The sequence below is a fragment of the Telmatherina bonti genome, assembly GCF_933228915.1.
Source record: "Telmatherina bonti genome assembly, chromosome: 4".
Taxonomy (NCBI): domain Eukaryota; kingdom Metazoa; phylum Chordata; class Actinopteri; order Atheriniformes; family Telmatherinidae; genus Telmatherina; species Telmatherina bonti.
Window position 1 is genome coordinate 34,029,676 of NC_136622.1, and position 14,965 is coordinate 34,044,640.

The 14,965-nt window shown below is 39.5% G+C and overlaps 1 protein-coding gene across 1 annotated transcript; it reads left to right on the forward strand.

The window, feature by feature from the left end:
• Window positions 1-7,761: 7,761 nt before the first annotated feature.
• ddx19a (DEAD-box helicase 19a) lies at window positions 7,762-14,221 on the forward strand (the record flags this gene model as incomplete). Its single annotated transcript, XM_079238583.1, has 9 exons — window positions 7,762-7,904; window positions 7,995-8,087; window positions 10,580-10,682; window positions 10,757-10,871; window positions 10,962-11,139; window positions 11,227-11,464; window positions 13,651-13,813; window positions 13,894-14,085; window positions 14,160-14,221. The coding sequence occupies exons 2-9, from the start codon at window positions 8,026-8,028 to the stop codon at window positions 14,219-14,221; spliced, it is 1,113 nt and encodes a 370-aa protein (XP_079094709.1). The 5' UTR covers window positions 7,762-7,904; window positions 7,995-8,025.
• Window positions 14,222-14,965: the final 744 nt, after the last annotated feature.

A 14,965-nucleotide genomic window follows, 5' to 3' on the forward strand; every position in this document is an offset into this window, starting at 1 on the left:
ATGGCATAACTGTTGGCCTTTTTTCAGAAACGGCTGATCTACTAGGATTTTCCCTCATAAGCATCTGTAGGGTTTACAGAGAAGGTCAGAAAAAGAGAAATATCCAGCGAGAAGCAGTGGTCTGGAACAAAAAGTCTTGTTAATGTCACAGGACAATCAGCAAACTGGTTGGAGATGATAGAAAGGCACTGGGATCTCAAATAAACACTGGTTCCAACAAAGGTATCCAGAATAGCATATCTGAACAAACAACACGTCCAACCTTAGAGAAAATAAGCCAAAGCCACTTCAGCTGCTAGGCTCAGAATTTGGTGGAAACAACATGAAACATGGCTGCACAGTTCAGGCTGCTGCTGGTGTGAAACTGTGGGGGATATTTTCTTTGTATTTTTGTAAACTAGATATTTTCTAGTCTTGTAACTGACCATGTCCATCCCTTTCTGAGCACAGTGTAGCATCTTCTGATGGAAACTTCCAGCAGGATGATGCACCATGTCACAAAGCTCACATCCTCTCTATCTGCTTTCTTGAACATGATGATGAGTTCACTGTCCTCCACTGGCTTCCACAGTCACCAGATCTTAATTGATTTTTTCTCATGGAAGAGCAGCCAACAAATCTGGAAACTGTGAGCATGTCAATATGGAGCTAAAATCTCAGAGGAATGTAAAAACACATTGTTGAATCTATGCCATGAAGAAGGCGGCTCTGAAGGAAAATGGGGGTCAAACCTGGTTCCAGCAAGGTGGACCCAATTAAGTGGCTGGTGAATGAGTACTACCAAAACAAAATCCAGAAAATCTTCAGCCTTTGTTGCAAATATATGCAGTTTAGATAGACAAAAGAAAACATCTGTGTTTTTACAAATATGAAATTCTATTTGAAAAACAGGTGGCAGCCCTCTGAGTGTAGGAAGATTGCACAGCACAGAGAATGAGAGCCAGCATTCTCAAAACAAGAGAAACTGACCTGCAAGAAAAGTCTATAAACACTGGAAAACCTTTTATTCTTACAACCACTGGTCCTGTCAACAGTGTTGCAGAAGCAAGGAGGACGCAAGAAGCAACAAAAATGTCCGATCCCAACAAAATCAATAAATAAATTGGCATTTTATTAAAGTAATAAAATTAAAATAAGGGGATTGGATTGAAGTCATGATTCGATGCAATCAGTTGGTTTCTATTATAGGCTATGTATAATTTGGCTTGAAATAATGTGTAAGTAAAGTGCCCTTTGACTACACTGTTGTGAAGTAGCGCTACAAATAAAGCTGAATCAACCAAAACAACAACGAAAAAAGAGTCTGAAAATAGAAATTATTTCCTATATAATATTATAGCTGATTTATTATGTTAGTATTTTTATACTGGTTTTAGTGGTTGACAACTTTAACTGGCTTCAGGCAGGCCAGTTCAGCAACACACTCTTACAGAAAAGCCCAAGCTAGCTAGCTAAAATGTTTTTAGCATTGTCTTTTAAACAAGGTCTTGCCAGAAATAGAAATAATCTGAACAGCAGCATTTATTGATCCAAAACCGGGGCTAGTGATGCCACTAATGATGTGTAAGTTATCTATGCCATGTGCATGATTGCTCCGCAATCACTGAATGGATGCTGGCTTTTGAAATATGTGCTGATAACAAGCTCAATGGTCTCTCTTTCAGTGCAGAAAACGCAGTGTAAAATTAGTTCAATAAAGGGTTTTAATCCTTTATTCATCAAACCAAAGAACATTTTCCACATGGCCTCTCTTTAGGATGGATTTTCATCCAAATTGGTTTATGATTACTTTGTGGCAATATGTTCTGCTGCGTGTTTCATTTAATTGATCGATCTCTTTTTTTCTTTTTAGATCAAATGTGTATAAATTAATTTGATAGGGAAAAACATTCAACATTTCCTATGTTGTCCTCATACTTTTAATTAAAAAACGTCATTAGATTTAATATTATCTTGATTTATACCAAATCCTTTCAAGACTAAACTCCAAAGTTGGGCTCAGTGTAAGAAATATTTCTTTTATTGTCTTTATCATTCTTTTTTTGCTCATCGACAATAAGATCACTCACACCTCATGGTTTCATTAGACTCAAGATCAAAAGCTGAAACAGCTTTCAGTTCAATTCAGTGTGCTTTTAAGGTTTTCAGTAATCCTCTTAAATATGATGTAAAACCAAGTAATCTAAGCTAATACCACTTTTCTTTTGCACTGGAACATTTCAGAGAAAGTTTATGGAAATAAAAATGTCCAAAGTGCAACAGAATAACGTACCAGAATAGATTCCAGTGCTATAAGAGGGTCGAAATATGACTTCAAAAACATTACCACTTGTTTCTGCTCAAGGATTAAGACAGAAAAACTGATTATAAGTATTTAATAAGTGTGTGAATTTGCATAATTTGTTTTTCATTGTTGAGCCCCCCCTCTCTGCACCAGCAGTCTTGGTTATGAGCTGTCAAGGGTCTGCATCTGCTGCACCAGCAGAGCCCCACAGCACCGGCTTGATGGGAAGCCATATGACGAAAGCAATATCCATAGAGACAGCTCTGCTTGCCTGCTTATCTGCATACTGACCAGGAACATCTCTAAAGTGTGCATTCATTTGTGACATTCAGATAGATAGCACTTAAACTATCCTGTCATTTCTGTCCTCAACAAAAAAGCAAAAGAATTGCACTTATTTAAAAAGGAATTAATATAACTTTAAGCATAAGCATCGCATTCCATAAATGCATAAGTAGCCAACATCAATTAATAATGTATAATGGTATTTCTTATTCTTTAAATAAGAAAAAAATGTGTTTTTTTTAAGGCTCCACATGCTTTTTAGAAACATTCCCAGTTTCATTGTCTATCTCAACAGTGCCATCATGTGTCCAGTCCACTGCAGACCAAGAAGCGCACGGGAATTTATTTGTCCTCCTACAACAACAACGTCTTCGCTCCTACAGGTGGATGAAAGAAACAATGGGGCACAGATGCATAACAAAACCAACAAAACACCCACCTACAGTCAGAAAAACAAGAAAAAGAAAGATCAATCACAACTAAAAAAGCTCATTTTGCAAAAGTTTTCTCATCAGGAAGCTTTTTGTCTCGTCTCAGTTTATAGTAATTAGTGTTAAAAGTGTCAGTCCCAAGTTGCTTCCCTCATGGTTGGCTCAGTCAGCATCAATCACCCCACTGCCCTCTGGGGTTTGCCAAAACACCATTAGACCATCAACTCTGAACAATTCCTGGCAGCCCTGCCACACTGCTCTGCTCTCATTAACGTCACAACAGACAGCAGATGCTGTGTCAGCCACCTGTTGAGGCACTTGTCTTCGTATATCTCCTTGCATCACCAGCTGTTTCAGTCACACTCACATCACCTGGAGCTCTTTTCTTCATTTAAAAGACAAGACATGGATCTTTTAAAATCTGCATCAGCAGGCAGCAAACCACACAGCAGCATGCGTTCTTTCATTGTCATCAGCTCACCTTTCATTTGTATCAGCTGCAGCGAGGCTCTTTCTGTGTGAGAAGTCCACTTATCATGAGAGATATCCTCCTCTCCGACCTGCTTTTTTTTCTTTTTCTCTTTTCGCTGGTTCTCTGTGGCGTAGAGGGAATGGGAGTGCTGCCACAGGTGGCAGGAACTACACATGCAGCGGCCACATCATTAGTCAGATGTCCAATGAAGAGAAGAGAGAACGGAGCTGCTGCAGTCAAGCACAGCAACATGTGGTTGCCACAAGTCTTTCACTAATTCTCCTCCTCCTCCTCCCTGTGAGGATGCTGGAGTTTGAGGGAGGAAGAAGGGGCAGAGAGAGGGTCCAAACACCCCCCCCTCCCTTTTTAATTCCCATTCAAAGCATCATCACCACCCACTCACTACAGCTTCGCTGACAACATGAGCCATTCAGGTTTCTTTTTTAACAGCAGATCAGTCATGTGGTGTAGCAGCAGGGTGGGAGAGGATGCAGCACACACACACACACACAGACACACACACACACACACACGCCTTGTATCACCTATGATTTGTCTCTCCGGCTGCCTCTGGAAAGCCCTTAATGTTGTCACTCCAACGTGGGTGCGTGGCAGCCGCCGTGTTTGTGATCACTCGGTTTGATCTGTTTTCAACACCATGTTTCCATGACAATTAACGTGTGCTGAAAAATCATTTTGATGCTGTTGTGAACGTGCAGATGGTGTCTCTGCGCCAGAGTGTGTTTGCATGGCCGGCTTGGCGGAAACTCAGCATCCGCCTCTAAATTGAATTAACCTGCAGCTCCCCTCTTCCTCCTCCTCCTCCTCCTCCTCCCTGTTTCTCCACCGCTCTCATGCAATCCTTTGCTCTTCTTTTTATTTTCTCACAAGAACAAAGCAACTAAATAACAACAAACCACTGAAATCAAATCTGTTAACATTATTTTTCTGTTTTTCCACAGAAAAATGTTTAAATCTGAATTAAAACTTTTAAACGTCTCAAAGCCTGAATGTTTATCATCACATTAAACAGAAAAAAGAGCAAATCGCAGAATCTGAGAGGCTGAAATGATGAAATTATCTGGAATTTATCAGGAAAAATAAGTGACTTATTTGTCATTTACTTGACAAACGGCTTTTAATTACTATTTCATTTGATCTTTTTCTATTATTTTATTTATACATAAATATATAATATGTTCATTTTAAATAAAAGCACATATGAAATATTAAAATATCAATATGTCATAAATATACTTTATATCATATAAGAATACAAAATAAATTAATTTTGTTTTTTATTATAATATTTTGATCTAATTATTTGTTTCCTAATTTATAATTCACCTTTTAAGATACATTTTTTTTCCCCTCATGTTTCCACGTGATATTTTACATTTAGCGGCTGTTTCATGAAGTTAAATGAATAATTTACTTTGTGACTGAAGATAAATCAATAATTCAGCTGCAAAAAGATTTTTCTTTTGTAAATTTGTAAACAGAATCTGCTGCATTTGTTTGTTGTTTGCAATAAAATATTTACAGTTTTAAAGCATTTACATGTATAGATGTTTAGGAATGTGTTTCAACAGATTGAATAAGATTAATTCAAAATATACTTTTTATATGAGAAATGATCCAACTACGGTCAACTAGAACTTATTTTATTATCTTTTATTTCTTTATTGTGCTAAGAAAAACTTTCTAAAATGTCTGTAATTAAATCATTTTTAATAATATCCATATTTTGTTATTTTAAGGTTCTTTTAGTTGTTTATAAATGTCTTTGTGGTCTTTGGCCTTTTTTATCTGACAACTCTCTAAATTCTGAGCTCTTGGGGACCCTGAGGTCACTCTGGTCGCGGCCTTTTAGCTGTTCCTTATGTCAGGGATCAAACCCACAATCTTTTTTTTATTCTAATTCATTTTTAACTCCAGTGTTTTCCTTGTGGGGATCCTCCTCACCGGGGCCTTTGCTTGGGCTGCAGGATCGTTGCCATGGAAATGGCTGTTGTCTGGGCGGCTGAGGGTCCTGCACTGCAGCTCTATGGCTGATGTGGTGTCCCCAACCTACAAAGATCTGGACTTTTCTCGTGGTTGTAGCCTCGCTGGTCATGGTGGCTCCTGGTGTAGATGAATCCTGAGACATTGTTTCTTCATAGTAAAGCCAGAATATGTTTTTATTGTGCTAAGACACAGAGGTGGGGGTGTTTTAGATGTGTGTGTGAGAGAGAAAGAGCAGGTGTGTTCAATCTTTTAATTGTCATTTTATATTCCTTTCAGTTTGCTTTTGTGCTTTTTATTATACAAAGCACTTTGTGCTACTGTGTATGAAAAGTACTTCACAAATAAAATGTGACTGACTGACTAGTTGGTTGGTTGATGTGTGATTTTTATCGCACCACATAAACATGTTTCTCAAACAAAAATCTTAACAGAAACTATGTTTTTTAAAAATAAATCTGCCAGAATGTTTAATCATATTTAATGTAAGAATCTAAAATATAATACTTTCTTGTTGTTTAGGCGACAAACACAGTTTGTTTTAAATGGTTTGTTTTTCATGTTTGGAAAGGCTGCAATTAGTGATTATTTTATCTATGCTTTACGTGTGTTTCTATGCATGTATATGTTTGCATTTTTTTTTCAAAGTCAGAAATAAACTGTGATCATAAATGCATCATTTTCTAAACGTCCAGATGTTGTTCGTGTGACTGTGATGCGTTTTTTTTATGGCTTTTATGTAACATTATGTGTTGCAATGGAGATGTGGAACCAACATCTGGAAATTATATATAGTGTGTTTTTTTTATTGTGCTAAGACACAGAGGTGGGGGTGTTTTAGATGTGTGTGTGAGAGAGAAAGAGCAGGTGTGCTCAATATTTTGTCATTTTATATTCCTTTCTGTTTGATTTTGTGCTTTGTATTATGTAAGGCACTATGTGCTACTGTGTTTGAAAAGTGCTTTATACAGTCTGACATATAATTTCTGAACAATTTTCCTTTTTAAGCATTTATTTATGTTTTCATAAGCAAAATAAAAATTATAACCAAAATCCAACACATCAGAATACTTTGATTGTTGTTTCCATGGCAACACGTCTTTTCCAGTACTATAAAGAAAGTGTAGGAAATTATTGCTGCTGAAATATCATCGTGTAGCATTTTTTTTTTCTTATCACAGTTCTCTTCGTATGATTAAATATGCTGAAAATACACACCAATTTTATTTATTTGTGTATTTTTAGAATAGACGTGGTGATTTATGTAGTAGTCTACGTGATAATAAGAGTGACATTAAAAAAATCATTAATTACAAGGTTGGTTTAAAAAAAAAAATAAATAAATAAATAAATTTTAAAAAAGGTCCTTTTACGTGGGAAATGAGCGCTCGTGCTAATCGTCCGTGACATGACGAGTGTGTCGCAGGTTCACGCTCCATAGTAAACGCTGCGAGACATTCAGGTATCCTTAATAAAGTTGGAAAATTGACGACTCCATGCGTCTTTTTTTAAACAAAAGCAGAAATGCTAATATAACACCGTAATGTTTATATAAAATATGTTTAAGCCTTATTTTACAATAATTTTCAAAAAATGAGTTATGGTTTTAAATGGACACAAAACTGACATAAAATAAATAAAACCAGGAGATTTAAGGAAAGTTCACCTAAAAACACACCAGAGATTCATAGTCAACGTCAACACGTAGTATAAACTTCTAGTTCTCATCTCTGTACTGTACCCCCCCCCCCCGACTGGATATTTCTTTCCACCTCATCTCTAAGCACCAAAATTTCCGATGCTTTTGAAAGCAGCACGAGTTCTCCAAACGATTGCGTTTGGTGGAGGTCTCTGTAACGGTGAGACGCAAACTTTTCCCAAAAGTTTAGTTTGCTTCGACATAATTATACAGTTAATTATTAAAAATTAAATTAAAATGTCCAAAGACTCGTGGGCACAAGCCGTGGACGCACAGGAGTATACAACTCCGTCCGCTCAGGTGGGTTTAGCTAGCAAACATCAGCTCTAGTGTGAACTAAACATGTTTTTAACTAACTCGCGTAATTAACTGCTTTGTTTCCGGACAGTTCAACTTTGCAAAGAAAATTAATCGACTTGATGGGAATATTAACATGGCGGGAGACATAAATGGTAACTAAATGGTTAATTTGCCTTCATTTTTCCCACCTCTGCTAATGGATGTTAACCTGCGCCCACGGTCTGTCTCTGCAGCCAACACAGTTCCCGCGAGCCCTGCACGTGTGGAGCAGTGGGGACCAGATGGGGACAAGGTGGATCTGGCAGAACAGTCCCTGCTGAATAAACTGATCCGTAGGTCTTTGGTTAGGAACAGGAACCAGGTGGAGGTTCAGCAGGCGGACCCCACTTCTCCTCTGTTCTCAGTGAAGACCTTTGAGGAGCTCAGGCTGTAAGTCCCACATGCAAACTCACGTGCACGTTTAATTTATTTATGTTGTTTCTGCATTTCTCTTATCTGCATCCTTCTCATGTGATTTAGGGAACCTGAGCTGTTGAAAGGTTTGTACAGCATGGGCTTCAACAGGCCGTCCAGGATCCAAGAAAACGCTTTGCCCATGATGCTAGCCCAGCCGTGAGTGTGTCTTCACACCTGAGACATGCTTTATCCCTGAGATTATGCTTCTTTTCCAAACTTACGCAAAGTTTTTATGGAGGAAAAACATTTATTGCTATGTAAAGTAAACAGATTGCTTGTTTAGTCATTCATATGTTGCACAAAACAACACTAAAATCCAGCTGAACTTTCCTGTTTTAGTGTTTTAAACATAACAATGAAGGAAAAGGGTAAAATTAATTAAATTAAAAAGAGGTAACTACTCCTGGGTTACCTGAAGCAGACCTGTAAAGTGGAGGGTGTTTGTGCACCACTTCTGAGCTGTAGTTCATGTGGAAATGATCAGTGTGTAGTCTAAAAGTGCATCGCGCAACCTGTTTATTGATGCCGCTTTGCATCAAAACAGGCTAGATGTGTTCAGGGACCATCTGGTCTCAAGCGGGCCAGACCAGGTAAATAGTAGCCTTTTTATCCTTATTAATCCTCCCAGATGTTACTTCATGAACGTTACCCATCTTAAGAGTTCCTAGAGAGCAGTAAGCTGCAATGTTTTGGCAAACGGGGAACCAGTTTGTGCAGGGTTCTCGACTTACTTTTGGCGCTGGTTGCACTGGTGCGTCTAACTTTTCAGGTATTTTACACTTCCAGTCAAAAGTTTGGACACACTTTCCCATTAGATTCAGTGGAAAGTTGTGTCCAAACTTTTGACTGGTACAGTGTGTGCGCCACAGTTTTTTGGCTAATATTCAGAAGTTAATTTTTATACATTTTAGGGATGTTTTCTTAGTCATCACACATAGACATTCATGCTTATTTAGGTTATTTTGAACAATAATGATGTTTAGAAAAAATGTTTTTCATTTGAAGCGTGAATGTCAAGTAGAAAAACATTTAAAAACTTTTATGCAGCTGAACATCTCAACCTGAAATGACTCCTGATGTTCAGCAGCTTCTGGGAAATTTTCCTTCCAGACATTTATATTTAATCTTTTTTCTAATATTTATCTCCATGGACTTGAGGTTTGCTAAAGACTTTGTGACGCCGTGCTTTTGGCTGATCACAAAGCTGAGAAAATCTGGGGTTTTAGTTGTTTATAAATCCACAGCAGCCTCTCCTACGAGTAGTTTTGTCAACTACGATTAGTAATCCTGTTTATTTCTATGGATCTCCTCCAGGACGCCTCCAGCTGCAGGTTAAACACACAGAGAGTCAGACAGAGGCTGCTCTCGTTTTCCGTGACGTTTATCAGCAGAACACAAAGTGGAAAAACTAGAAAACAACCACATACCAGCTAATTCCAGCATGTTGCACGTTTTACAGCTGATTCCAGTTTCCACGACTCTCGCGCATGTCGTTCTTCATCGTACTGGTGGTTTAATGAGCAAATGTGGATCGGAGCCAATCAGAGGTGAAGACCCACCTTTTTGGGCTTTTATATCAACGCGATAGATGTACCTGAGATGAAATCCTGAGAAATGTCGGGCGCACCGGTGCGACCAAGAAAAAACAGCCACTCAACATTTTGGTCACATTTGCGAGCAGAATGGTTGTATTCCAGAGTCCTGTTGGGTGTTCAGGTGCCCACAGTGGGTCACCTCTGTTTGCACGCTGGGGAAGTGAACCTGGGTCTTCCAGACAAAGCCCACTTCTGTAACAACTTGGCTACTGCACGTCCTTTACCATAAAAATTGAAGTTTCTACCTTTGTTTTAGTGCAACACTCCCCAGTCCAGTGCAACTTCTGGGTTTTAGTGATTCAGGGAAGCTTGATTTGGTTCCACTTTGCATTTTAAATGGTGTAAAACAAAGTACAACATGAAAGTGGGAAACTAAATGTGATCAAGATTAAAATGTGAGTAAATATGCAGCCATATTTTATTCATACTCTTTTCTTTTCTTTTTTTTTTATCAACACAAGGATAACATTTTATTGCAGATATATACATATACAGACATATGTACCCGAATATTCACGTATATACATACAAAAATAAATACATACACATGTACATATAAACCTACATAAAAAGAAAGTAATAATAAACAAATAAAATCAATAAAAGTAAACAATTAAAAAAAAAATATATATATATACTTAAATATTAACTTTTACCAACTGGGTTGGGAAGAATTGACCAGTATGTGATGATGGACTCATTCTGAGGCTGTCGAGCCTGATAGTTGTAGAAAAGCCTCCTGGTCTGGATCAGTTAAAATGTTGTCAGAATGACTAAATCTGCTGAAAACTGAGACGCTTCGCACTTTGATGGTAACACAGAATAGTGACGGGTTACCAGTAGTGGGTTGTTTTCGTCACATAAGCTGCGTTTCTATGTAAATTAAGATGATGTCTGAAATTTCACTTAGACAAGAACTGTTGTATGTTGACAGCATGATGAGTGTTTTTGCCGTAAAAATGTCCCCTTACTTCGGTTGTTTTACTTTTCAGGAGCAGTTTTTGCTAAACAGAAGATGAAATAGTTGCGTTGACATGTGCCTTCTGTCTTCAGACATCAGAATCTGATCGCCCAGTCGCAGTCTGGCACGGGGAAAACTGCTGCTTTCTCTCTGGCCATGCTCAGCCATGTGAACCCCGCCAATAAGTGGACTCAGGTGAGACTCAGAGCCTTACAGGATCTGTAACCTCTGGAGCCAGGTCTTCATGTTCAACTCGCCTTCTCTTTTAGTGCCTTTGCATCGCACCGACGTATGAACTCGCGCTGCAGATTGGACAAGTAATCGAGCAGATGGGGAAGTTCTGCCCAGCTGTGCAACTGGCCTACGCCATCCGAGGGAACAGAAGTAAGAACGCGTTGTTACCTCTGATGGATCGTGGTATTTGTAGTCACCAGGCAGCCATGTGTGACTGGCTTCATGTCTGCGTGTGTTCAGTGGAGCGTGGGGTCATGTTGAAGGAGCAGATTGTCATCGGAACACCGGGCACCGTCCTCGACTGGTGCACCAAGTACAAGCATATCGATCCAAAGAAGATCACCCTGTTCGTGCTGGACGAGGCGGACGTAATGATCGCCACGCAGGGCCATCGAGACCAAAGCATTCGGATCTACCGGTGGGTTCCTGTTCAAGAAACGTCCCTGATGACGTTCGCTGTTTCTGTTGTCTGATTTTTATATGACTTCTCTTCATCTTTACGCAGGCAGCTCCGCAAAGACTGCCAGATGCTGCTTTTCTCTGCGACCTTTGAGGACTCTGTGTGGAAGTTTGCAGAGCAGGTGATTCCTGACCCCAATATCATCAAGCTGAAGCGCGAAGAGGAGACGCTGGACACCATCAAACAGTTCTACGTGCTCTGCAGGGATAAGGAGGACAAGTTCACAGCTCTCTGCAACCTGTATGGCAGCCTCACCATCGCACAAGCCATGATTTTCTGCCATGTAAGTTGACTATTTTTAAAACTTCCTCACAGATATTTGATTTAAAATGACAATTTTCTTCTGATAAAATTTCCAGTGGGTAAAATTCAGAGCAGAAACTTCATGCTCATATTTATAAATGTTGTTTATTTTACCTGAGAATCTGCTATTTATACCCATAAAAGTCATATTTTCCTCTCACTCCTCCACATTGTTACCATAGTAGCCTAGAAAGGACAAACACTTTGGGATTTGGTAGAAGATAAGCAGGAAGTCTTTGCCATCCTCAACATACAGTAGATTAATCACTGATTTCTGCTTTTGACTTTCTCCATCATGTCCTCCTTCCTGTGCACCCCCCCCCCCCCCCCCATCGCCACTTTGTGTTCCCACAGGTGAAAATAAGGGAAAGCATCTGCTGCTCGATGCTTTGCATGCACAAATGTGAGCATGACGACATAAATCTGCTTGTGACAGCGTCCATAACTAGCCAGTCTAAAGTGACGTCCCCTCAAATGTCACAGACGTGATATGTAAAGTGAATAGAGGCCCTGTGATTTCCACAACGTGGAACTGAATTTAACGATGAAGATGGAAACGTAGAGCACAATGTAAATTGTTCATATGGTGTGTTCTGTTTTCCCTGATACTTTCCACTAGTAGTTTTCACTGCGTCTGAGCCTAAGCAACAAAAAAACAAAATGAGAGTCAAGCGTATGTTAAACGCTGCAACTTCACCTGCGATGCAAGACTCGAGTCTGTTGCTGGAACCCAGGGACACTTACGAGACCAACACGCACACATGGACGTTGTCCATTAAAGGGACGAGCTGCTCTGGACGAAAGGACAAAACTGTCTCTGGTTTTTAGTGAAGCGTTTGTCAGAAAACGACTCACCAGAGTGTTTGAGCTGCAGCTGGAGGCGGTCCTAAAGAAGATCTGTGGGATAAAATTTGCTACTTGAAGAAACTGTTGCATATTAAAATTAATAAGAATGAATAAATGACTTTAATGTTAAGACCAACTGGTTTAGCAGTTGGTTTGTTTAGTGACTACAGCCCCGTTTCGTCAGAGTGGTTCGGCCCGTTGTGTTTGTGTGTTTCCGTCCCATACTGCCAAACACACACACACCATTCCTGGACCTCCTTCATATGCAGGCCCATTACACTGTTTAAGATATACTTCTATATCGGATCGTCTGAGAAACCACCTCATGAAAGCGTAAAATGTTTTTATTGATAATTTAGGCTTTTTCTAAATGTTTCCATTAATGTACTTTTTAGGGTTGGGAGAAAAAAATTGATTGACATAAAAATCGGGATTTTTTTTTGCTTTTCTGCCAATTTTTTTAAATCAATTTTTTGAGGGGAGCAGGTGTCAAGTCAATTTTTTCTTTTTTTTTAGTTTTAAATGTTTCGATGTTTCGATGCCAGATAAAGAAGTTACCGCTTTCCTCCAGCAGAGGGCGAAATGTTTCTCTTTGACTGTAGTAACATGACGTTAGATTCGTTTTGGAAAACACGTAAACGGAAGATGGAAAATGTCAGACAACCTGCAGAAATGTGCAGCGATAAATCTTCCATCACATTTTAAGTCAAAAGTCTGGACACATTTTGGATTGTTTAGCTCTGAAGAGAAAAAGCAGAGCTGGACATGTAGAAAGCTGTTTGTAAACTCTGTAATACGCATGTTGCGTACTGCGGTAACACAACTAACGTTACTGCACACCTAGCAAGACACCATCCTAAGGTAAATGCAGAGCTAACAGCCAAACGTAGTGCAGTAGCAAGCTAATAGACACTCAAACCAGCACTTTTATATGCAGTTCAAGCTTCTGAAACCAGAGTAGAAGTTCAAACAGCTGCTTCAGATATATTACTGCTGAATAAATCATAAAAACTGACACAGTTGATTTTTTTTTTTCTCTTTTTTTTTATTATTGTTTGGGAAATCTGGCTGGTGTTATAGTCTGTAAACTTGGTGTTCTTGCAACTTTTTCATACGGTCTGGTGTTTAAAAAGCAACTAAAAGTCTGCAATACTGAGGAATCACAATTTAAATCGAATCGGCACCCAAAAAAATTGTTAAAAATCAAATCAAGAGAAAAGTGTATCGGACGATACACCCAGAATATCACCCAGGGGGTAATGGAAACGCGGCCACTGACGTTTATTTCATTTGTTGTTTTTGGTTTTTTTTCTCTTGAAGACTCGGAAGATGGCCTGCTGGCTAGCCGCAAACCTGATCAAAGAAGGCCACCAGGTGGCACTGCTGAGTGGCGAGATGACGGTGGAGCAGAGAGCCACTGCCATCGAACGCTTCAGGAACGGCAAGGAGAAGGTGCTCGTAACCACAAATGTGTGTTCCAGAGGTAAGAAGAGCTGAAATAATAACCTGGTGATGCTTGGAGGCAATTAGCGTAGCAGCTACGTATGCCAACATGTCACGCAGGTATCGATGTAGAGCAAGTTTCCCTCGCGGTCAACTTTGACCTCCCGGTTGACATGGACGGGAACGCCGACAATGACACATACCTGCATCGGATTGGTCGCACGGGACGATTTGGCCGACAAGGGTTTGCCGTTAGCATGGTGGACAGCAAACACAGCATGGATATAATCAACCAAATCGAGATGCACTTCAGTACGTCGCCTTTTTGTTTCAGCTTAAAACTCAAGAAGGCTGACATCCTGACATGTTTTACTTTGTTTCCACAGAGAGGAAAATCAGGAAACTTGACACCAACAACCTGGAGGAGATGGAGAAGCTAACGTGCTGAATGGTTTTGTTCACGCACGACCCACCGCTGATGCACCGAACACGTTACCTCACATGCGACTCATCGCTTACAGATGCATGCAGATGTTGACTTTTTCTTCTGGCAGTAATTTGTGCCACATTTTCTCTTGATTTAATTTGATGTGACTTAACCAGAGAGCTTTTTCAGAGAGCTTTAAGCTGCATCTCAGAAACCCTAAACTAACCGTGAGCTGTTTAAAACAGCTGCATGTGTGTGTGTGCGTGTGTGACGTGCAGGGAACTAATATAATATTGGTGTGATATAACAATGTGAGTAATATTTTGTTCAAGTTTAAGTTCTAATTAAATCTGAGTGATTTGAAGCATTATGAGGTTGGTTTAGAGGTGGGCTTTGTCTCCCAGCAGGTGAATTAAGTGTTTATATCAGATTGTGAAGCCAGTTTTGTGTAAAGAAACGTTAAAATGTGTCGCCTCTCAGCAGATTTGTGGAGTTGAGATGCTTTACTGAGCAGTTTCGGCTTGTTTTGAGGGCAGATTTTGGAGTTGTTACAAAGAAAAGTTCAGTTGTTTCAAGCCTGTGCTGAAAGCAGTGACTGTTTTAATAAATTCTCCAACCTGAGACGCAGTTAAGTTTTTTGGGGGGTTTTCAGCTGCAAGTGACTGGAATCTGACTGGTATTAACTTGCAGCTCTGATCAGAATCAGAAAAACTTTATTGCCAGGTACGGTAGGGAACAGTTTGTGTAGCGTATTTCATGTACAAG